Source organism: Stegostoma tigrinum, chromosome 7, assembly GCF_030684315.1.
Source record: "Stegostoma tigrinum isolate sSteTig4 chromosome 7, sSteTig4.hap1, whole genome shotgun sequence".
In the NCBI taxonomy this organism is placed as follows: Eukaryota; Metazoa; Chordata; class Chondrichthyes; order Orectolobiformes; family Stegostomatidae; genus Stegostoma; species Stegostoma tigrinum.
The window spans coordinates 35,787,960-35,811,304 of NC_081360.1; the positions used below are offsets into that span (position 1 = coordinate 35,787,960).

The 23,345-nt window shown below is 37.9% G+C and overlaps 1 protein-coding gene across 4 annotated transcripts in view; it reads right to left on the reverse strand.

Annotated features, from left to right (window-relative positions):
* Positions 1 to 23,345, reverse strand: part of glsb (glutaminase b) — a 118,758-nt gene that overhangs the window by 82,121 nt on the left and 13,292 nt on the right. For 3 of the 4 annotated variants that reach the window (XM_048534279.2, XM_048534280.2, XM_048534281.2), the window contains exons 2-5: positions 21,791 to 21,890; positions 14,769 to 14,890; positions 10,728 to 10,857; positions 10,338 to 10,417 (exon numbers count right to left, since the gene is read on the reverse strand). In XM_048534279.2, the coding sequence (XP_048390236.2) occupies positions 10,338 to 10,417; positions 10,728 to 10,857; positions 14,769 to 14,890; positions 21,791 to 21,890 (432 nt within the window). Of the gene's footprint in view, positions 1 to 855; positions 945 to 10,337; positions 10,418 to 10,727; positions 10,858 to 14,768; positions 14,891 to 21,790; positions 21,891 to 23,345 lie in introns of those variants that run through there. The other variant, XM_048534282.2, reaches the window with a different exon arrangement.

Below are 23,345 nucleotides of genomic sequence, written 5' to 3' on the forward strand. Positions count from 1 at the left end.
ACAGTGGAGACTAATGTTGTACCTCCAAAGTAACAGATGCTATATCATCCCAAATCAGGCTTGAAGCTTTTTCATGGACTTGTAGGAATGCAACAGGTTCAATGAACAGCTGTACACCCAACAGTGAAGATCACTTCACACTCCTGCTATAATCCACCACTTGTTACAGTGGCTGCTTTATTTAAAAGCAGGGCAAGCCAAAAATTAAATGTTGCGTTGGCTTAGAGAAAGACATCATTCTGTATATTGATTTCATGCATCCGTAGAGTGTTGTGCCATTTATTGAGAATGAAAAGAGCGCAAAGCATTTTTTTTTTTAAGTGATACAGAGCACTTGCAGTACAAGACAGGTTTTTCCAGATAAGCAATGCCATACCACACAAAGAAAGGGAACCCAAGCTTGCATCACTATGGAGCAAAAAGTGGATTCACACTCACTGAAGTTTTACAGTGTAACAGGGGCAGTAGGTTGCAAAAGTGGAGATGAACAATGAATGTAATTCAGCCAAACACCTGAGCAGACTGAGAAGTGGAAATTCCATACCACTTCAGTTGCTGAAAAGCAAAAGGATATCCAAGTTCAAACAGATCATGCTCACTGCACACATGCAGTAACCAGTCTGTGCAAGGTTTTCAGAAATTCCTTTAGATTCACTGCTGTGTAAAAAGGAAGTGTAACATTCCGATTGACAGACCAAAGTTTTTGCTGCAGACCAGCGACTTCCCAGCTACTGATCTTGCACCTTTAATTGTAAATTGTATCAAATGATCTATATTGGTTTTCAGATGTCTCTTTCAAGATATCCATGAAAGCAAAAAACAAAACATTGGGAATTGGTCTGTGTATACACACACCTCCTTTATGGCCATTTACAGAAGTCTGGCACACTGAAGTTGTGAAGGAGTATGCAGTTCCACCCACTTGCTCTCCTGGCTGAAGTTCATTTCCACCGAGGTGAAAGACTATAAGAAATAAAGACGACTTAAAAACAGGTAAAAAGAACAGAAGTCTCAAAAAAAGTGCAAAAACAACCTGTCTCCTTTCATCAATTTTCCACTATTCTCTTCCAATGGTTTTCTAAAATACAGGTCCACACGTAAAGGTCACTGTCCAAAGTCTTACCAAGTGGTCATTAGGCAATTGCAATACTTGACAGTAAAGTATTCTACTCAGTTTCAAGGAGTTTGAAGAGATCCAGATTCTGCTGTCACTTGAAGTCCCCACACATTCAACAATTCAACCAAACCCAAAAGTCAGCTAGTTGAATTAGTTCATATTATTTGATATAGATTCATTCTCAGCCATTGGATAAAACAATGTGTCTATTGCAGGTTCACGTGATTTCGGCTATTTTCTTCTACTAAAGCCAGATGGAACCACTGCAGTCTAAATAACGTCAAAGAAGAAATATAACCAAAAGATTGCATTAAATAAAATCAAAGTTATCCACAGTAGAAACAGTTCACAATCTAGGATTTTTTTTAAAAAAAATCCAGCTTCCTGAGAAGGGCTCATATTAATAACAAAAGCTACAAACAGCAGCACTCATTTCTTCAATGAAAACTGTTTACATTAATGTACAGTTATATTGAAATGGAACCTTACCGTCTATGATAGTATATAAAACAGTTAATTCTAAATGCATTATTCACTTGACCTTTTTTAAAAATAGAGTATGATTTGTTCTGATGTGGACATGCCATAGATCAATATAAATGAAATGCAAAAGCAGCATCTCAAATTTTTTTGAGAGGAAATAAGAGTACAAATTTGCATTTTTAAATGAAAGATACATTTTAGATTTAGTACATTGCTATACGACTTTGTCCTTCAGAAAACAATTAAAGTAATCCACTTTTTCTGATCTGTTGTGGAGTAAAAAGCATTTTAATTTTCACACCATCAAAATCCCACTCTCCTCTCTTCCTCCCTCTCCACCCAACCTTCACTGCAAAAGCAAAAACTTGTGCCCAGCCTCTAATCATCTTGAATTTTAAACAAAAAATTACAAAATCAGTACTAATTGAAAAACTTTACTGTTTATCTAGCACATGACAAACGAATCACGAAAAATGCCACTTAAATGATTAATTCTGTTTGGTCACTTCAATAACGCAAGCATGAACAATGGAAAAATATTGTATCATATATCATACATTCCAACCTGCAGCCTCCTGTTTGTTCCCAAATAGAGACTTTGTTCTAAAATTCTTTCCAAAATAGGAAATAGCTTGTTGAAACAAAATCAATTTTAGGAAGCACAAGAGATGAATAAGCAATATTTCCTTTTGAAAAAAACTATTCCTAATTAAGGTTTACTAAATCAGAAAGAAAGATAATTTTCAATGCATTACAGGATTCATGCAGAATTTCATTTTCAGAAGTATTTGGATGACAGCCTGTCTCAAACAGACTAGGAATTTAAATCATATGTACATGATCACCACAGTTTTGGAACATTTAACTGAACAATTCCACTCTAAAAAGAAGGAAGCCTTACTTTGAAGCTTACATAATTTTGTATTTGTCTCAGTCTTTAAGCATTCTGTCATTGAAGTAATTAGCTAATAGTTGAAAAATGAATATTTCAAACATGCTTGGCTGAGGTCCAAAATCAATAGAATGCCAAATCACATTTAGGTTACATTTTCAAAAGTGCAGTTATATTAAACTGAAATAAAATGATTTAAAGGCAAACTCAAGGATAACTTCATTCAAAATTCTTACATTACAAAAATACCATCACATGAAGCCCAGGAGTGGTCAGAAGGGAGGATAATTTCAAACTCATTTGATATGAAAGAGCAGCAAAGTGAAGGCTTGCCATTTCAGTCTCCTGAGCCGAAGAGATACTCCAGTTAAATATAGGTCTTATCTATCATTACAAGCAAATAGCACTTGCATCCATTTGACAATCAATCACAAATTAAGAATCAACCAGCTGTTTTCATACTTTAAACAACCATTGATAAGCGAGGGCCTCAAGCCAGCTCCCTATTAATTCCAAAGGCATACAATAGCTAGCATCTCAACAAAATGGGCCTTTCCTGGATCAGAGATTCAGACGGAATGCCTCCACACAGTGTTTCTAAATGGGTACAATTTATCATTTACTTCTGACAAAGATATTTTAAATTATTTCCCATCACACTAAGAGGAAGGGGTATTTCAGTAGGAAGCATCTACCCCTTGTGTTCCACACACAAATACATACTTGTAAATCAGCACAAGCATCCAAATTTAAATTGAATCCATGTTTATGTGTTGGGCCTGGCTAAATTCACAGCAGTGTAATGGAATTTTACATTGGTGTGTCATTGGATAATTTACAATCAAGAAATTTGCTCTAAAATGCTCAATGTGGCAATTTTATCTTGACTGTCACTCTAGCCATTATGGAGAATCTGTAGAAACACAGTCACAGCATTTTTGAAAATAAAGTTTCTGTGAACAAGGGCATCAAAAGCAAAGCAACATATGATGACACTATCAAATAAGAAAATTAATCAATGGATGCCTTTGTATAGGTACATAACATCAGCCATACGAGGGGATTAAAAGCCTGTTATTCATTGGTTTCCAAGTTGGTAATTGCTTCATTTCAGGATGACCTTATGTCTTCATTTAAGTGAAGGCAAAAGAAAGGGAAGACATGGAGGAGGCCGTCTGATTACCATTTACACTCTGGATGAATGAGTAGATCCACAAACATACTGTAGATTCCAGACATGCGAATTTTTAAAAATTATTGAAATTTCTGTTCAGGATGGATGGATTTCTGTTTTGGGTACCATAAATTCTGTTGATGACACATTTCAATGGTTAAAAAAATGCAATCATGTCAGCAGCCTCTTCAAAGTCAGGTCTATTCCTCATTCAGCTCATTCCAACTCGATTTATTACTCACTCCACTAGGGAAATCACTCAGTTGGAATTCAAAATCTTTAACACTACCTTTACAAAAGAAACTTACATCTGTTATTAGGAAGCATTATAACTCAAATTCTTATGCACCTAGAACGCGTGGCATTATGAAAAAAATCATGGGGTTGTGACTGATATCAGAGAATCATCTTGTAGTAAAGTCCACTGTAAGTACAGGATATGTATAAAGATCAAAGTTTGTTATTAGTGCCGCCACCCACCTCTAGTACTGTAAAATTGCCGGCTTTCTCTGTATAGCCTCACATATAACGAATGTTGATAAATGCGTTGAGCGCTGGCGGCAATCATAGAACTACATTCTGCAAAGTCCAACTCTCATAAGTGGCTTGTATTTGTAAGGCAAAACTATCTGCTCTTAAAAGCTGCCTGTCCTGCTCAGCATTTGCTGTTCTTTGTTTCATTTCAACAACATTCAGTCTTTTTCTGCATTCTATTTACAAGAGATTGTATCTGTGTAGCTCTAACTCCATTATCCATATACTTAAAGCAGCTATTTACTGACCACCAACCATCTTGCAAAAATGTTTAGATAATTGACTAACAAATGCTATAATGATGGAGACAGGGTTATGAAACAAATATGAGAAGAAATCTTACTGCCCAAGTGCTGGTAAAGCATTAAGAAATATTTGTGTGTCAGTAGCCCTGAAAGGCCATTTCAGGGCCCACCTCAGGACTCCCCAACCAATTACAAAGAGAGGATGATGTGGGGGGGCCATTTTGTTGGAGGCATGATTTCCATTTAAGGAGGCACATATTGCTGGAGTTTTTTTTTGGAAGACTATAAACACCCACAGGAACGGAGAGACCTGGAATGCTGTGGTGGGATGAGCTATACCAAAGATGGAAACAGGACAGCTTTCCTAACAGAGAAGGCCTGGATAGAACTGTCCAAAAAAAAAAACAAACAGGGAAGCATCAACGTGTCCCCTCCAACTCGAAGGCCGTGCACCAAGAAAATTTAGGTCATTAGGACAGCACAGCAGGTAAATACCAAATCCCACTCCAAAATACAATACAAGCCTCAAATAAACACCTTGCAGTTTCACACATTCAACACCTCGCAGTCACCTCACATGCCTATCTGAACAGCTAACAGAAATAGTCACTTTCACTCATCTGCACACAAACCAACATGGCCACATGTACCTCTGTCTTTCTTTCCTTGCAGAACAGAATACACAAATTGGTCGCAGGAGAGGAGATCTTATTGATCAATGGTAAAGTGTTAGCCTTTCCAGTGATCCGTATGGATATCAAACACCAAGGATGAGAACTGTCAGTTGCCACGAAAACCTGTGCTTCCCAAGATGGCTGGTGATTGTATATATCAGGATATCGAATTCTCTATCTGCAGATACCATGTTGGGAATTAGCCTTCCGACCAAATGCATCAGTGGCCATCCTCTCTTCCTCGTGAAAGGGTGCATGGCTGTGAAGATGGTGCTTGTGTTGAGTTACTCTCAGAAACATTTAACATTGCTAAGTGCCTTATCAAGATTCTCAGTAGAGGTAGAGATTAAATTATAAACTGCTACCCTGAAAGCCAGCATGAGGGAAGTGTGTCTGAAGTGAGATGAAGTGCTAGTCAGAAGTACCTTCGAAGGAGCTGGCAATCAGACAGCAGGAGGTTCCTGGAAAAGCAGTCTCCCTCCCAGCCATGTCTGAAACAGTTCACTGGTAGCCGATCAATACTTTGATACTTGTCAATCACACAAATGCAATACCTTCCATTGTTCTCTCACCAACTACCAGGAGAGAATCAATATGGGGTTAATCTCCTTTTTGATAAAGAAGGGATCCACGTGTAAAATCCCTCAAATATCTCACACCTCGACCATAGGAGTTCCTAACATTGTTTCCTACCACCCTTAGGAAAGACGGAAGAAAGCAAAGCCATGATAACAACCCAAACACATTTTAAGAAAAAAATTCTCAGCCACCCTGCCTCCAAACCCATCTCTATCACACTGGGAAATCTCTTCCACCTCAAAATCGATAAGTTTCACTACTTGCAGCAAACACACTGGATCCTCAACAGATCTGTAGTGAACATTCATCATCCAAAGCCAGTCTAGGAAAGTAGACAGAAAATAGCAAGTTTGCTATTGTATCTACTTCATGCATTCAAATGACCAAAATATTTAGGGAGTTCTGTGATTTCTTTTAAAACTACAAAGCAAGTGTAAAAGGCTCAGGCATGTAATGCTGAAGTCCACAAGAGTAATGGTTTATCTGCAACTCCAAATGATCACTTTAGGATTGTTCTGCAGCTCCAATTATTTCAAGCTGATCCACATAAAAGATAATTGAATGTCCTCCAAACGTTATAAATTGAATCAGGTAATTCAATTAGTTCAAAGCACCTCTTGGACACCAGTTTTTGGTTACGTTAATGAAATCAAAACGAGATTTTTTTGAATTTGCAAAAGAAATCCTGTTCTATTTGTTAGAAAAAGTAAGGAATCAATGGCCTAGTGGTATTGTCACTGCACTGCTAAACCAGAGACCCAGGTAATATTCTGGGAACCTGGGTTCAAATCCCGCCATGGCAGATGGTAGAATTTGAATTCAATAAATATCTGGAATTTAGAGTCTAACGATGACCACGAATCCATTGCCGATTGTCGGAAAAACCCACATAGTTCATTAATGCCCTTTAGAGAAAGAAATTGCCATCGTTACCTGGTCTACATATGATTCCAGACCCGCAACAATGTGGTTGACTTATAACTGCCTCTAGGCAATTAGGGACTGGCAATAAATGCTGGCCTAGCTAGTGATGCCTTCATCCCGTAAATGAATAAAACAAAAGCATAACCCATTTACTGCACTGGGTATCACACTGCAGCATCACAGAAATCAAGAAAAGTAGGACTGTGTTTCAAGAAAGCTGGTTCATGGCAACTGAAAACTCAAACACAGGCCTGCCTATGAAACTCCCAAGTGTAAGATACAGAAACTAGATTTCACATCCCAGATATACAAGAACAGGACACTCAGGGACGGTCAAAATTGAATTCTCCAAGCTACAGAAATTGGAAAATAGAGATAAAATCAATTCCAATAAAATGCAAAGTTAAGCATCTATACACATGGAATGCAGTGAGATTTAAGAAAGCAGATCACTGCTGTTTTCCCAACGATCGTTAGGGATGGATAATAAATACTAAGCTTGCCAGTGATAAATAATACCTTATGTCCCATGAACTGAAACCTCTCATTTTCAAGGAGGAAGTTGGGCAGTAAGGGAAAGAATTTGAATAAAGGTTGAAGAAGAAAATGCAAATGCTGTTGAACCTGAAGACTTTAAACAAAGACAGTATGGGCTGCGTGTTTTCATTTGAGAGATGTTAATAAATTAATCTGGAGGACAAATGAGGGAAAAATTGCCCCTGCAACTGAAATCATTGTTCAATAATTTTGGAAGATAGCCATTACATTTGAAAATTCCTATAAATCAATTTCCTTCCTTAAACTAATTGTTGACAATCTTAACCCCTTGGAACAAAGATTTTCTAATTGCTAGGTGCTAGTATATTCTTTATAATTATATTAAAAATTCACTTTACCCAAAAGAAAAAGCTTTTAAAAGAGGTTTCTTCAGTCTATAAGAATTAAGACAGCCCCAATCCATTTCCTGGGGAGGAAAGGTCTGAAACATAAAACTAAGCCTAATGTTACAGGAGATAATCTTTTGTGTGTGACCAAAATGATAGATCATGCAGACGGTGATGTTCACACTGCCTGCCTGTGCTCCATTCCCAAAGTAGAGGGATCTACATTTAATAACTGATTGAAGCTGGCTCAAAAATGTTAGTAACAGAAACAGAAGGGGGTGATTCAGTCCTTCAAGCCTGCCCTATCATTCTCAACCATGGCTGATTATCAACCTCAAGGCCATGTTCACACACCATATCCATACCCCTTGATGTCATTTGTAACTAGAATTAATGTTTGATGCTGATATGTTCCACTTCTCAAATTTGAGTCATGAACACGTTGAGAGGGGTGGAGGGGCAAGGGAAGAGAGGAATCAACTGCTTCCAGAATGGAGTGTTAAATGGTCCGAATATTAGGTTCTCAGGGACAAAAAAAACAGCTAAATAGTGAATCAGAACATGTTTAATGTGGAAATACAACAAATTTACTTCCACAAAGGTTAACAATTGTGTTGCAGCATTCCATTTCTAAGCAATCTATCCTTTGTAAATGAAGGAAAATCAAACAGATGAAATGAATAGTTGAGGGAAATAAGAAGAAGTGAGGCAATAGTCATGTAAAGGATGAAGAGTACTTTTCATCTGGAACCAAAAGATAGTACAAAGATAAACTGTGACACCAAAGGGGGGAAAAATGGCTCACTAAGTGCTATAGCTTTCAGATACTCTAACAGAAGGTGAACACAAGCCTTGGGAGAAAACAAGTTCTTAAAGCCACCAGTGTCAGATAAACTATTTATCCATGACTGGATTGTAGTATCCACAACTGTGAACATTACAAGTTTACAAAGTAATCAAATATGTAGGGTAAGTGTTTATCCTTTTTATTTGGTGTAGTAGTTAAGTAAAGCAGCATAATACATTTATTCTATACACGGGGAAAAAGACATTCGCAACTGAAGTATGATTTATAATTAATTCAATAGGTGCACTCTTATTTAAAAGAGGGGCCATTAGTTTATCAATTCCCAAGACTAAAACTTAATTTATCAGATTTAACACAAGGTTAAATAAAAGAATGTGGAATGTGTGACTGATGGTTTAAACAAAATGAGATGAGTTCCATCTCAATTTGTTAAAAGTATGTGGTAATAAAATTTGGATGCTTTACTCATTTATGTACATAAAAATTCTGATTCAAGAGTTTTCCCCTGCTTTTAGGAAATGACTAATGCCACTCCATTATTTAAGAAAGGTGGGAGAGAAACCAGAACACAGCTAACATTTGTATTGGGGATATTACCAAAATCTGTTTGATGGACAGTGTGACTGAGCGCACACACAAATATGAACAGATCAGAGAGAAAGCAGATTATCTGTCAACTAGTTGACTTTTTCAGGAGGCCATCATCACAGTAAACAAAGACATTTATGCATGGATTTTATTTATTTGAAATTCTGCAAAGTATTAGAAAAAGTTCCACATTAGGAGGTCATCAGCAGAAGTGAAAGCACACAGAATTAAAGGAAAACTGTAAACTGCTGAGGGGGGGGGATGGGGGCAAGAGTAGTAGATGATGAATAGTGGGTACATACTCCAAATTGATATGGCGTAACTAGTGGTACCTCCTGGGTATTTGAACTAGTCTCAAATTTTCATTACCTTCATGAATAATGAAAAAATGTTGGATATCCAAGTATGTTGAAAACACTATTTTCATTGACTTCTCATGTGGTGTAGATATAAATTGCAAAAGGAGCATGATGGGTCCACTAAGTAAGAGCAACTGTGGCAGATAGAAGTGTGTATATGTATGGTCATTCATTTCTGGTCCAAGGAAGATAAATAGTATTTTCTGAATAGTTAGCAAGTTCTGCCTGAGTTTTGAGGTCCAAGCACAAGTACAAAAAAATTAGGACTAATGGAATATGGTTTTCAACTCAAGGAAACGAGAAGACAAATGAATGGATTTTACAAACATAAATGCTTCAATTAAACAATATTTGGAGCCATATGCTCTGTCCATCTCTGGAAGCTACACTGGCATTGGAGACTGTTGCACAGCAGATTCAGAAAGATCTCCAATATAAAAGAGGTTGAAATTATGAGGACAGGTTACATAGATTAAACTTCAATTATAGAAGCAGTGATTTAAATAGGTAGGTTTCAGATATTTAAAGATATGTGAAACTGTAGATTTGGAGTTGGCGGGGGGGGAAACTTTCAAAACATAGGTTAATAGTTCTTTTCGCGGTTAAGGAACATAGAACCAAAAGTCGATAAATGGAGTTAAGAAACCGATAAGCCATGACCAAACTAAACGTGGAACGGCCACAAAGTATTCTTATTCCAATACCTTTAATAGTAAGCTAACGTTTTCTCAAAAATCAAATAAAAAAGGAGAATCCATTAAAAATAATGTTCATGTTAGTTTTAATGCAAACACCTTCAGGAAAGAATTCAGTTATTTGAGACATGACTTATTTGGATAGATGTGAATATTTGTTAGTTGTAACAGTTTACTATATAAATGTAAAATTCAACTTTTTCTAAAAAAAGAAAAGCACAACTGAACTGTTCACAAGTAAATCTTGGTTATTATTATCACTAGAGGTGGCACCAAAAATAAAAATAAATCATATGAACACGATATATTCAGTAGTCATTCGAGCTTAACAGCAGACTTCCAAGACTGCTAAGTTTTTAAAATAAAATTTCTGTTTCTTACCTTTGTCCATCAACTGTGCACAATGACACACCCCACAAATCTGGACTAAATTTAGCCAGCTGTGGAATATAATCAGCAACCTTTTAAGAAAAAAGAAAAAAAAAACCGAGTGAAGTGTATCTGCATAACTGGGGAACAAGCTTCGTCAACAAGTTTAGTTTAAAAAGTTACAGTATTTTACAACTGCAACAACACGGCTCGTACAAAGAAAATGCATTACTTCCATGACCACCCTACATTCCAAGTTTACAACTATTTTTGCTGCTTTTTTAATGTACATTATCAAAAGGTAAATAAAAACCTAGCCCCTGTTGGTAAATCCTTTCAATTTATATTTAGCAGTTTAGAATTCAATTTCTTACTGTACTAAAAATGAATTTCAAATCATACCTTTCCTCCTGACATTTTTTTGGCACTCTCATGAAGACCATCTATATGGGATGCAAATATTTCAAAATCTGGAATGACAAATTTCCTCCTAAATGCTTGCGTGAGCAGTACAATATTGCTTCCAACACACCTAAAACAAAATAGACACATAAAAGGCCCAAAGTTACTGTAAATTAATACGAGACATTAAGATTCCATACACATTTGTCACAGAATGACTATGTCAAACATACACATTTGTCCAAAATTATAGAAGCTATATTAACCTATTTAAATTATAGTAATAAGCTATCACTAACCAAACATTTTTTAATGTATTCATTGCTAGGATATGAGCATTGCGTGTCTAGTTCAGCATTCATTACCCATTCCTAACTACCTTGCAGAATCTCTGCAACTAGTATGATGTAGATACACCACACTTTGAATGGAACCCTTACAAGAGCACAGTTTGAATAAATTTGATTAAAGCAGGCAGTCAGAGGAGTTTTTAGCTTGTCAATGTTTCATCAAATCCATTACTGTGATACTGCATAGTGGAACATTCCTTTCTTTTTCATTACCACTTGATCAAACCAAATGGCTTGTGATGCAATGTGATATGGGTTCAATTCCCAAATTCCTGTGTTGGTGGAGGTTATCATTTAGATCACAATCTCAATCTTACCCCTTGCCTGAAGGCTGGTGACCCTCAGGTTAAACCACCATCAGCAGTCATTTCTCTCTCTCTCTCTCTCTCTCAAGCAGCCCTATTATCCAATGGGACGATGGCAACTTTACCTTTACCACTTCCCTGCCAGTTCAGCATAAACAATACCCATCATTTTTCTTTACAGGTTGATCAATTATTTTCTTAAATTGATTTTACATAACTGCATGTCATCTGCAGAGCAGATGTTGTTGACAACTTTCCTTGCTCCCTACAGAGCACCTGTCTTCAATTCCTCCAAGAATACATTCATTGTACAAGGAGAAACAAGCCAGGGAGAAAGCTCAGCTATGTCTAACACATTGTTTGAGCACTTTCCAATCACCACTACCCAATTCCAGTAAATATTCCTAATACATTTGAGTTCTTTCAAATATTTGTACACACGCTCCAGCATTTATGACCATGTTGCATTGGACTCTAACAAATGCTTAAATACAAATCAATAAAACATGTTCATATGTATCAAGCATTTAATTGGCTCCTTCTCCCAAGGATTGTAAAGATACTTCATAGTTCATGCTCCTTCATCTTCCACAAAGGCATACCCAAGCCTCAATTTTCACCACTTTGGAGAGTACCTTTGTTGCAGCCAAAATGCTAGAGGAGATTGGGAGCCCCATGTCATGCCCCAAACACACCATCTCCCACTTTCAGAGGCAGGCTCCAGCTGATCATGGTGGTTCCCAAATCTGTCCTCAAAACAGATACAGATGAACTGATGCAGCTGTACGGATTTGATTCTAGGGCAACTAGTGGTTGGGATCGTCACCTAGAGAGAAGATTGTGTGTACAAGATACATAAACCCTTGGAAGCATCCAACATGTCAAAACTCATTCTTTTGATGACAGTGCTTTTCCCAAGACAGTGTTGCTCAAATTTCTAGATTGCAAGCTATGAGGAATATACTTTATTATATATTTTTCCTCCAAAGTGCATGTAGTACATGTGGATATTCAATGAATTTGCCATGGTCAGGTTAAGGGAAAGAGTGGAAGTCGACATTAAGTTGTCTTAGGGGTATGTGAGAGATGGATTGAGGGCATTAGGCTGCAGGGGAGGTATGGTGGGGGGTGGGGGGGGGGGGGGGGGGGTGTTGACAGCTCTGAAGAAATGCCTTCTACTTCTCTTTTGTATCTAGTACCAGGTAGTGTTCCTGCTCTATTTCTTTTCTTCTGCACAAAATTTCAATTTCAATGTCTATACATAGCTCTGACATGTAGTTCCAAAAGCTTTTGCTATGAACAGCTTCAGCCATAAGTGGACTCCTGCAGCTGATGTGCACACTGACACCGGAGTGGATGCATCAGCCCCAGATTTGCCCTAGTGAAAGTAAGGCACCTTTTGAGATTGTGAAAAGGTGTTCTGGTGTATGAGAAGTGCTTAAACCCACTGGAGCTGATAGTTGTCAATTAACTTATTTTTCTGAAATGTTAGCTATTGCAGAGTGCATATTGATATAAAACTGTTACAGGATTTGTGCTGCACATGTGGTTTACAGACTGTAATGTCATAATTTGAACCTGAGAGACAACTCCAACTGTTTACTGAATGGAACTGTTCATTGACATCAGACAGAGTACATGAATTTTGTTTTCAAGGGCCTAATTGAAACAATTTCAATGCACTGGATTTGTATGCAAATAGTGATCTTTTACAACAGTGACATCATCAATAGACAATAACTAGTTTTTGTCAAAACACCTTCTGATTAACCGTCATGGTGGATATGCCTTGACAAGAAGAGGAAAGCACAAAAAGTTTGCACAAGTGCTAAGAGGATATGGGGAGATAAGCATCATTTAGCATAAATGGGCAAAGCAGCTGGGGTGAGAACAGGAGGGAGCTTTTCCATTTTATTTTTAAAACTTCGATCACATCGCTGAAGCCCTAAGGCAAGCTTTCCACGTAGGACTTCCTAGAGACATGGCATCCACTTACAATCTTCCTAGAACATTGAGCCTGACTCCCAAATCAGCCTCTAGACTCCCACCGCACTCCAGTGACTGAAAAATGGGAAACAGGTGGCAATTTTTAAAAACATGGGGTTTGCAGAGCTGAATATTCTCCAGACTGTACAGCCAGGGATAGAAAAATCAGGATCCCAAAGAACCTGAAATCTGTGATCAAAAATCCTCTAACTCTGAACATAAGGATTCTGATAATGGTATTTACTATGTGTTCTAAGACGGATTGCTCAATATAAAACTTATGTTCTAGTATGCCTCAATTCTTTGGCAACCTGACAAGACTTAGACACAGATAATGAGTTTTGCTTCCAATCAGAACAAGCTTTTCAGTCCCTTGCTTTCCTGTTGCTTGTGAGACTTAAGTCAATCAGGTCCTAGCACTTTCCCATTCTTCTTCATCTTCAATGAAAGATCCAATTCTCTGAAAATTTCTGGGCTTCTCTTCATTTTGTCAAAAGGTTAACTTTGTATTTTCTAAAAAAACTTGCTGAGCACATTAAATTTCTCTCCTGTAGTTCAAGACAGCTTCTGTAATGACAGGGTATTGCAGTCAGTTGTTCAAGATCCAGTCTTCTTGGCTTTCTTTTCAGTAGAAATTTTCAACCTGCTATTCACCGCTATTTCTACTGTCAGTCACTCCAGGATATGATTTTTGACTGTTTTAACAGCTATTTCAAAAAAATCCTTTGTACTAAAGTTGATCTGCTTCACGTTTGGTCATCTGAAAGTTTTTCACGTGATACTTCAAAATTATACATTTGTAATTACAATTTGATAATTGTGACAGCATTAATTCAGTCAACTTGGAGATCATGTGGGCCACTATACCATTCACAAAAACAGCCTACCTTGGCATTAACAGTTACCAATACGATGCTCCGACCTTGAACTGCATTATTTTACAACTTGATCCCATTGTTCATGGGAAAGTTCAAGAGCCTCATCTTTCATATTTTGGGGTGGGACATATATTTGTCAAAGCCTCAAGTTAAAAAGGTGCACCTACTGTTCTGACAAGAATTTTCTTCAAAACAGTCCAAAACTTCAAGTTCTGGCAAAAAGTTTCAAGATTCACAGTGACTTGTTTTACATACCTACTAAAGAGTACTTAATGACTCCACAAAAATATATTCACTCAGTTCTTTTCTTCAAAACTAACCCCATGCTTTTCAAAGATTTTGGCGAGATGTGGAAAAAAAAACAATCAAATCCTCTATCCTGCTCGCTCACTCCCTCCTTTTTCGTACCCTTTCCCATGGAACAAACAATAAAGTTCATGAAATTAGAAGGCCAATGGATCATCAAAACAGTACCTATCAGCTTTTCAGATCAGGGAATATAACAGTTTTACAAAGCTTTACTTTTTAAAAAGTTCTTTGTCCAGCATTACACCATCAGACGCAGCCTGCACATTTGTTCTAAGCATATCCATGCATTCTTTCAGTCGAGGATCTGACGTACGCAGTCCTGTGGATTTCAGAACCTATTTGAAAACAAAAGAAAGTAGTATTCAAATACAAGTTCATTCTTATACTCAAGAAGTTCTTTATTAAATTGAGACAAGATGTGAGAAGTCTAGATGGCACATCACGTTACCAAACTGTCTTGTCACTTGAAATTTGAGTTCAAAACCACAGACCGGCAAGAAGTCTACTTCTCTCTGCCCTACAAGAAATTCATTTGGGTAATTTCAATCCTGTTTCCATTAGACATGAACTTACAATACAAAACAATTAACATTATATCATATTGGCAATATTACTCAGAAGGTAAACTGGCCTGGGAAAATGTTATAAGGTAAGCAGCATTTAAGGAGATATTTCATGATTGACTATTGCTTTCTTAATGGAACAGATCTTTCAGGAAATGAAAGTGAAAGTGAAAGAGAGAGATTCGCCATAATTCCACAGGACACTTCTGTCTTTCTCATTGGAGAGAAACAACTGGTGCTGTTTTAACTGGAGAGTCACTGTGCCTTAGTTGAGGGGGAGGTTGAAAAAGCAGGGCCTTCATAATACTCTAGCCATTACTGGAATTACATCTGCAGTGGTGAAATCACTCACATAGCTCAGTTGGCTGGACAGCTGGTTGGCAAACTGTCTATGGCAAAATAAGGGATTTAAGAAAGATATTAAATTGAAAAAAGCTTAAGGCTATGGAGATCTGCAGTGGGCTAGACCAACTTAGGAAGACTAAAAAAAGAGGAAGAAGAATGAAGGAAAACCAGCAGGAAAAAAATGAAGTGAAAGCTTACAAGAAAATTACAGTAAGCTGTGGTCCCTTCAAAGATAAAAAGGGATACAAACAAATGACAGAACATAGATACAAAATGCTTTCTCCATCTTTACAGCAAAATACAGACAGTCTGGAAAATAGAAGAAATGCAAGAGACTTTAAAAAAAAACAGGTACAGGGGAATTTAAAATAATCTCAAGAGAAAGGTAGTACAGAAACTAATAGGATTAGTCTGACTTGTCCCCTGAGCCTGGCCATTTGTAAAAGACATAGCTACCGAGCTAACAGGTGTGTTGATAGATAATTCTGTAAGATTACAATCTTGTAGAACGCTCCCAGCAGACTGGAACAGAGAATAGAGATGTTGCGTTTCCAAAGTAAGGGGAGGGGCAGAAAGCAGTAAACTATAAGCCTGTTGGTCAAAACGGTACTTGGGAAAGTGCTGGAATCCATTAAGGAAACAGTAGGAGGACATTTCGAAAATCAAAATACAAATCAGGCCCAGACAATTGGATTTAATGGAAGGAAAATTAGGAGATAATTTATTGGAGTTCTTTGAGGATGTAGCAAGCAGGTTAGCTTAAAAAGGAAACCAACAGATGCAGTGTATTAAAAGTTCCAAAAGGCACTTAACACAGCGCTGCACATAAACTTACTACACTAGATAATATGGACATTATTTATTAGTTTGCAGAGAGACGTTCTCTGTTTGCCAGTAAAGAAGAATTGGGGCCATAAGACCAGAAATTAGGCTAGTTGGCCCACCGGGTCTGCTCCGCCATTCAATCACAGCTGAGAAGTTCCACAACTCCATTCTCCTGCTTTCTCCCAAAACCCTTGATAATCAAGAACCTATCTCTCTATCTCAGTCTTGAACATACTCAATGACCTGGCCTCCAAAGCCTTCTGTGGCAATGAATTCCATAGATTCACCACTCTCTGGCTGAAGAAGTTTCTCCTTCTCTCTGTTCTAAAAGGTCTTCCCTTTAGTCTAAGGCTGTTCCCTTGGCATCTGGATGTTCTTGGTAACTGTCTGTGACTTGTGCATGTCGAGGGGGCAGAGTATAAATTAAGGGAGTTTTGCTACAACTGTGAAAAGGGCATTCGTTCGTCAACGCCTAGTGTACTTTACATGATTTTGGTCTCCTTACTTAGAAGGAGAATATTGTTTCATTGTTCATCCAGCTAATGTAATGGGTAGAACTGAGGAATAAAAATGGTGCAATCGCAATTACAAAGTTACACAATTGGCCTCCCAGTAATCAGTAGGAGACAGAAGAACAGATATGTAGGCAAATCATGGAAAGGTATAAAACAGGATTGTTGCATTTGGTGATTTTAACTTCCCTAATATTGACTAGGACTCCCTTAGAGTCAGGGGCTCAAGGTGAAGCAGAACTTGTTAGGTGTCTCTAGGAGGGTTCCTTGAAAAAATGCAGATAATCCAGCTAGGGAAAGAGCCACACCAACCCTTGGGGTTGGAGTCTGACTAGATAACACAAGATTAACTGGGGGAGCATTTTGAGAACTATCATAATTCCCCAAGTTTTAACATAGTCATGGATAAGGATGGCACTAGTCCTTGAGTGAAAGTGCTAAACTGAGGCAAGACTAATTACAATAGTATTTAGCAAGAAGTGGTAAAATTAGATTAGAGTAGTTGTTTGAGGGCAAGTCCATACTGGATGTATGGGAGTCTTTAAAAGGCCAGTTAATCAAAGTTTAGAACCAGCATTTCACATGAGGATCAAAGATAAGGACGGCAAGATTCTGGAACTCTGGATTATGAGAGACATTGAAAGGTTAGTTAAAAATAAAAGAGGAAGCAAAAGCAAGATTTAAGAAACTGAAATCAGACAAGGCACTTGAGGAATAGGAAAGAACTTAAACGAGAAATTAGAAGGGCTAAAAGGGGATATGGCATGTCCTCGACAAATATGATTAAGGAGAATCCCAAAGCATTTTATACAAATTAGGAACAAGAAGGTAGCTAGGGAAAATGGTAAGCCTACTTAAGGACAAAAGGAGGGAATTTACACATGGAGCCTGAAGTGGGTATGGTTCTTAACAAGTACTTTGCGTTGGTATTTGCCCTTCTTCCTTGGTAAGGATTATGCTAAGATTAGGAAGGAGCATGTTGTATTCCAGGGCATTGTGATATTAAGGTGTGGTGTTGGGCGTGCTAAAAAACGAAGGTTGTTAAATCCCCAGGGCCTGATGGGATCTATCCCAGGATACGGAGGAAACAAGGGCGGAAATTACTGGAGTCTTGACAGAGATCTTTGTTTCCTCTTTAGCTACAGCAAGGTCCCGGAAGACTGGAGAATAGCCAACGCTGTTCTTTTGTTTAAAAAAAGAGCTGCAGGGACAATCCAGGAAATTACAGATTTGTGAACCTTCTACCAGTGATAGGGAAATAATTGGAGAAGACTCTAAAGGGACAGGATTTACTCGCATTTGGAAAAGAATAGCTTTTTGTAGGGGAAGGTCTTGTCTCACAAAATTTGATTGAGGTTTTTGACAAGATGACTAAGAAGAAGATACGGCAGTGCACGTTGTTTATCTGGACCTTACTAAAGCATTTGACAAAGTCGTTCATGTTGGAACCGTCTAGATGATGAAGTTACATGGAATTCATGACGAGGCGGTAAGTTGGATACAAAACTGGCTTGGTCATATGGAGCTGTGAAGGGTTATTTTATTGGAAGTCAATGGACTTCAGTAAGGCATTTGATAAGGTTCCCCATGGTAGGCTCATTCAGAAGGTCAGGAGGAATGGGATACAGGGGAACTTAGCTGCTTGGATACAGAATTGGCTGGCCAACAGAAGACAGCGAGTGGTAGTAGAAGGAAAATATTCTGCCTGGAAGTCAGTGGTGAGTGGAGTTCCACAGGGCTCTGTCCTTGGGCCTCTACTGTTTGTAATTTTTATTAATGACTTGGACGAGGGAATTGAAGGATGGGTCAGCAAGTTTGCAGACGACACAAAGGTCGGAGGTGTCGTTGACAGTGTGGAGGGCTGTTGTAGGCTGCAGCGGGACATTGACAGGATGCAGAGATGGGCTGAGAGGTGGCAGATGGAGTTCAACCTGGATAAATGCGAGGTGATGCATTTTGGAAGGTCGAATTTGAAAGCTGAGTACAGGATTAAGGATAGGATTCTTGGCAGCGTGGAGGAACAGAGGGATCTTGGTGTGCAGATACATAGATCCCTTAAAATGGCCACCCAAGTGGACAGGGTTGTTAAGAAAGCATATGGTGTTTTGGCTTTCATTAACAGGGGGATTGAGTTTAAGAGTCGTGAGATCTTGTTGCAGCTCTATAAAACTTTGGTTAGACCGCACTTGGAATACTGCGTCCAGTTCTGGGCGCCCTATTATAGGAAAGATGTGGATGCTTTGGAGAGGGTTCAGAGGAGGTTTACCAGGATGCTGCCTGGACTGGAGGGCTTATCTTATGAAGAGAGGTTGACTGAGCTCGGTCTCTTTTCATTGGAGAAAAGGAGGAGGAGAGGGGACCTAATTGAGGTATACAAGATAATGAGAGGCATAGATAGAGTTGATAGCCAGAGACTATTTCCCAAGGCAGAAATGGCTAGCACGAGGGGTCATAGTTTTAAGCTGGTTGGTGGAAAGTATAGAGGGGATGTCAGAGGCATGTTCTTTACGCAGAGAGTTGTGAGAGCATGGAATGCGTTGCCAGCAGCAGTTGTGGAAGCAAGGTCATTGGGGTCATTTAAGAGACTGCTGGACATGTATATGGTCACAGAAATTTGAGGGTGCATACATGAGGATCAATGGTCGGCACAACATTGTGGGCTGAAGGGCCTGTTCTGTGCTGTACTGTTCTATGTTCTATGAGCAGTGTTATTCAGCAAGAATAGTGCTGGGACCTTGGTCGTTCAAAGTGATTTGGATGAAAATGTAGGTGGTCTGATTAGTAAGACTGAAGAAAAGGAAGAGGCTGTCTTAGGAGAAAAGGCTTAAAAGGTCAGGTACATACTCATTAAAAGAACAGAGGAGGATTCCTTGCTGAAACATCAAATCCTGAGAGCACTTGACAAAGTAGATGCTGAACTCTAACTAGAAGGACTGATTTCAAAATAAAGGGATCTCCCATTAAAGACCAGGACAAGAATTTCTCCTCAAAAGATCACTGGTCTTTCGAACTCACTTTCCCAAAGAACATTCGAGTCAAGTCATTGAATCTTTTCAAAGTCTGAGTTAGGAATCAAAGACAATGAGGAATGGGCACAAATATGGAGTTAAAGCCAGATTCAGATCAGCCATGATTTTAAATGGCAGAGCATAGTTGATAGGCCATAGTGACTGCTCTTATTTCTTTCTACCAATATGGAAAAGAAAGGGTCCAGGCCAAGGGGAGAAAAAGAACACTGCTTGATGACTGATGTAAATTTCCAGCTACAGCTCAGAGATCATACATTCGCTCCTGAGCCAGAAGATGTGCATTCAGGTTCTAAGTCAGACATTGAGCGCCAAGTCTGGATGGAGACTGAACACGCCATAAATTTCTCCAAATCGTTCTCAAATTGTATATTGAGATCACCAAGTTTCCATATCTTCAAAAAGCCAGGTCATATAGCAAGTTAAGTTTCCCTCAACATGTATTCAGGTAGCAAAGCACAGCAGTAGTCTGAGTATTGCCAGATTTTTGACGGGCTAAGTGATGACTTGTGGAATACCAAATTCCTGCCCTTGAAAACTATTTGATACATATTGTAGTTATTGTAGTCTATGTAAAAGGATATATGCAAACACTGATGACCTAAGACAGAAAGCAAAAAAGTTAGAGATGAAAAAAAATCAGATAGTTGGAACGGTATAGTTGAAAAACTCAGTTAAATGCAGAGTTAAAAAGGCAGGAAGAAACCCAACAGTGCATTCAAAAATTCAGAATTTGAACAGAGTGGGGAGGGGTTTGTAAGGCTTAAAAAAAAACACATTTACAGAAATATCCAAGAACAAAACCCCAAAGGAACAAATTAAGACAGAAGAATTTTTCATTTGAGCTAATGTAGCTTAACTGAGACAAGAGAGATGGGTGATGGGAATTTTGTGCAAAAGAAAAGGATACAACAAAGCTATGTAAAGTTTACACAATAAAAAGGCCGGATGAAAGGCTGACCAGGAAAGCAGAACAAATTTAAAATTGAGGGAAAGAATAAATCAAGATTTTGTTTTTCCACAGTTTCCTGTCAATTAGCCAATCTTCTGCTCATGCTAACATATCACTCCCTACATCATGAGCTCAAAAAGGTTTTTAAGTTTGGCACCTTGGATATTCCAATGCACTACATCTAAATGATTTCTTGGTGCATAATTGAATCATTGCCAAAAGGAGATAAGAAATGGAAGCTTTTTGAGCTTACCCCTCAGCAGAACTAGGATGCAAGAAACAGACTTGAACAAACGGATATCATTTTCTACAAGACACCAGAGTGTTGATTTGTTGGGCCATCGTTGACTTTCTTGTTATATCTCCATGCCAACAATAATTCTCAGATTAGGTATGTAGATTCTAATTGGTCAGGTTGCTGTCATAGGGACATAGCAGATTGGCTGTCTCCACAACCCTTGTTTGTCAAAAGTAAAACATACATATTGCGTACAAATTCCTTTTTCTAACATAAAACAAGCTCCTGTGTATCTATGTATGCTTAACACTACATCTACGGGTTTCCCTTTGAAAACCAAACAAATAAGGAGCCAAATAAAGGACTAATGTAAGAACGAAGATAGTCAGGTTAAAAAGTGGAGGCATGTGATTTAATAAAACATTGGATTGGAGGTTCAACTCAAGGTTTAAAAAAAAAGACACTAAAAGAAGCTAGGCAATTACCAGGACTTTGGATGGCTGTTCCACATGACTCACATGGGCTTGGATGACCAATGGACAACAATGCAATATCTTCAAACTTTCACTGAAAAGAGAATATCTTGATTTCCCATTTAGAACGCAGAAGTGAAAACTTTTACTTACTCCCCATTCCAAGCATTCCTCGGAGATGAGATTTACTGATTGTTTGACAGCCTCATTAAAACAAGATTACATTTCATCACCTATGATTTTACTTCAGTATTTAACCATCTGATAAAACGAAGTACTATTACAAATCAGTGAAACTTACAGTAATGAATTTATGTATTGGAATCTTCTCCTGCCCTTCAGCAATCGTGTAAAAAAGTAGATCTTCAAGACTGGGCAAGAGACCTGCTTTAAGTCTTTTTCTATAGAGAAAAAAATGGGGCACATTAAAAAAAATTTAGGTAAATTAAACTGGAAACAATTATGTACTTTTTAAAGAACAACCTATCACACTTCGTTTTGACATTCAGTTACAAATTAGAATATCATAGGACAATGTGCTGACCAACAGTTCCAGAACAATGAGCTGTACTTTAACAGAAACTGAAACATTTCAGCCATTAAAATAAGATGTGTGAACGGTCCAGAATTTGCAGTCAGCTGCAAAATGATGTTACTTATCAGTGACTATGATAAAAGCTGTGCAGAATGGTCCAGCGTTTCTAGCATCCGAACAGAGGATCTTGATTTTCTGTCTGTGATGTGATCAAGCCAGTTCAGCAGCTAGCCACAATGAAGGATTTTCACAAATAAATAAAAAGCACTGAAAATCTCACTTTTTAAACTCATATTACAGAGAACAAAATAAGGAAGGAATACACAAGTGAGCTAACAGTATAAACTGCAATATTTAAATTTTTTTTTTAAAAAATCACAAAAATCTATGAAATCTACAGAATGATTTAGGAACAGGCAATACTCCACAATAAAAAAAAAATTCAGGATCGAAGAAACCATTCAATAGCAATGACAGAGTTATTAAAATTATGCCCAATTTTAGAAGGTGAGACTTTTTGAAAAGTTTACATAGCAAGACAAATAAAATGAAAAATCAAACCGAATACTAAAGATTTTCACCTGCCAGGACTTCAACAAAACACATGGAAGGCAGAGATCACTGACAGGTAAAGAATTTCCATTTTTTAAACAGCACATGTTCAAAGTAACAGCGTTGAATACTAACAGTTTCACTGTCAGTGTAACTGCAAACTTGGATCCACATTGTTTCAGCGCATGTCAGGAGAATGGCAAATATAGAAAGCCTTTATTTTCCATGCTCCAAGTCTTTAGATTTAACAGAAAAATGAGCAAACTTTCTGATGAGAAGTTTGAAATTATGAAACTATTTTTATATGAGCAGATAGAGTTTAAAAAATGTTTTGAAAGTTATGAAGGTAGGATAAATTAGAAAAGACAACCTTGCCTAGAGAGACAGACAGTCATTGGGTCAGAGTGAGGAGAAGAATAGAACAATGTTCTTGCAGACAACTGTTAAGAGGAAGCTTTATTATTAGCAGAGATCATTGCTCCTTATGACAAAGCAGACAAACATTCAAACATACATATGCCAGTTGAGTGGGCAAAAGCTAGTTTTGGATTGCTCATGCAAAGAGCTAGAATAAAGACGAGAAGCAGAACAGCCTCTGTTTATGCTGCCAAGTTCTACAGCTCGTGTTTTAACAGTATTATGAAAACCTAAATATATAAAAAACATCATCTGCAGCATCTATTGCACCCAGCCTATTTTTGCACTTCTACAGTCATGCAGAAGTTACCCAAATAAACATGATCAATCTGGAATTACAATGTTTAATTAG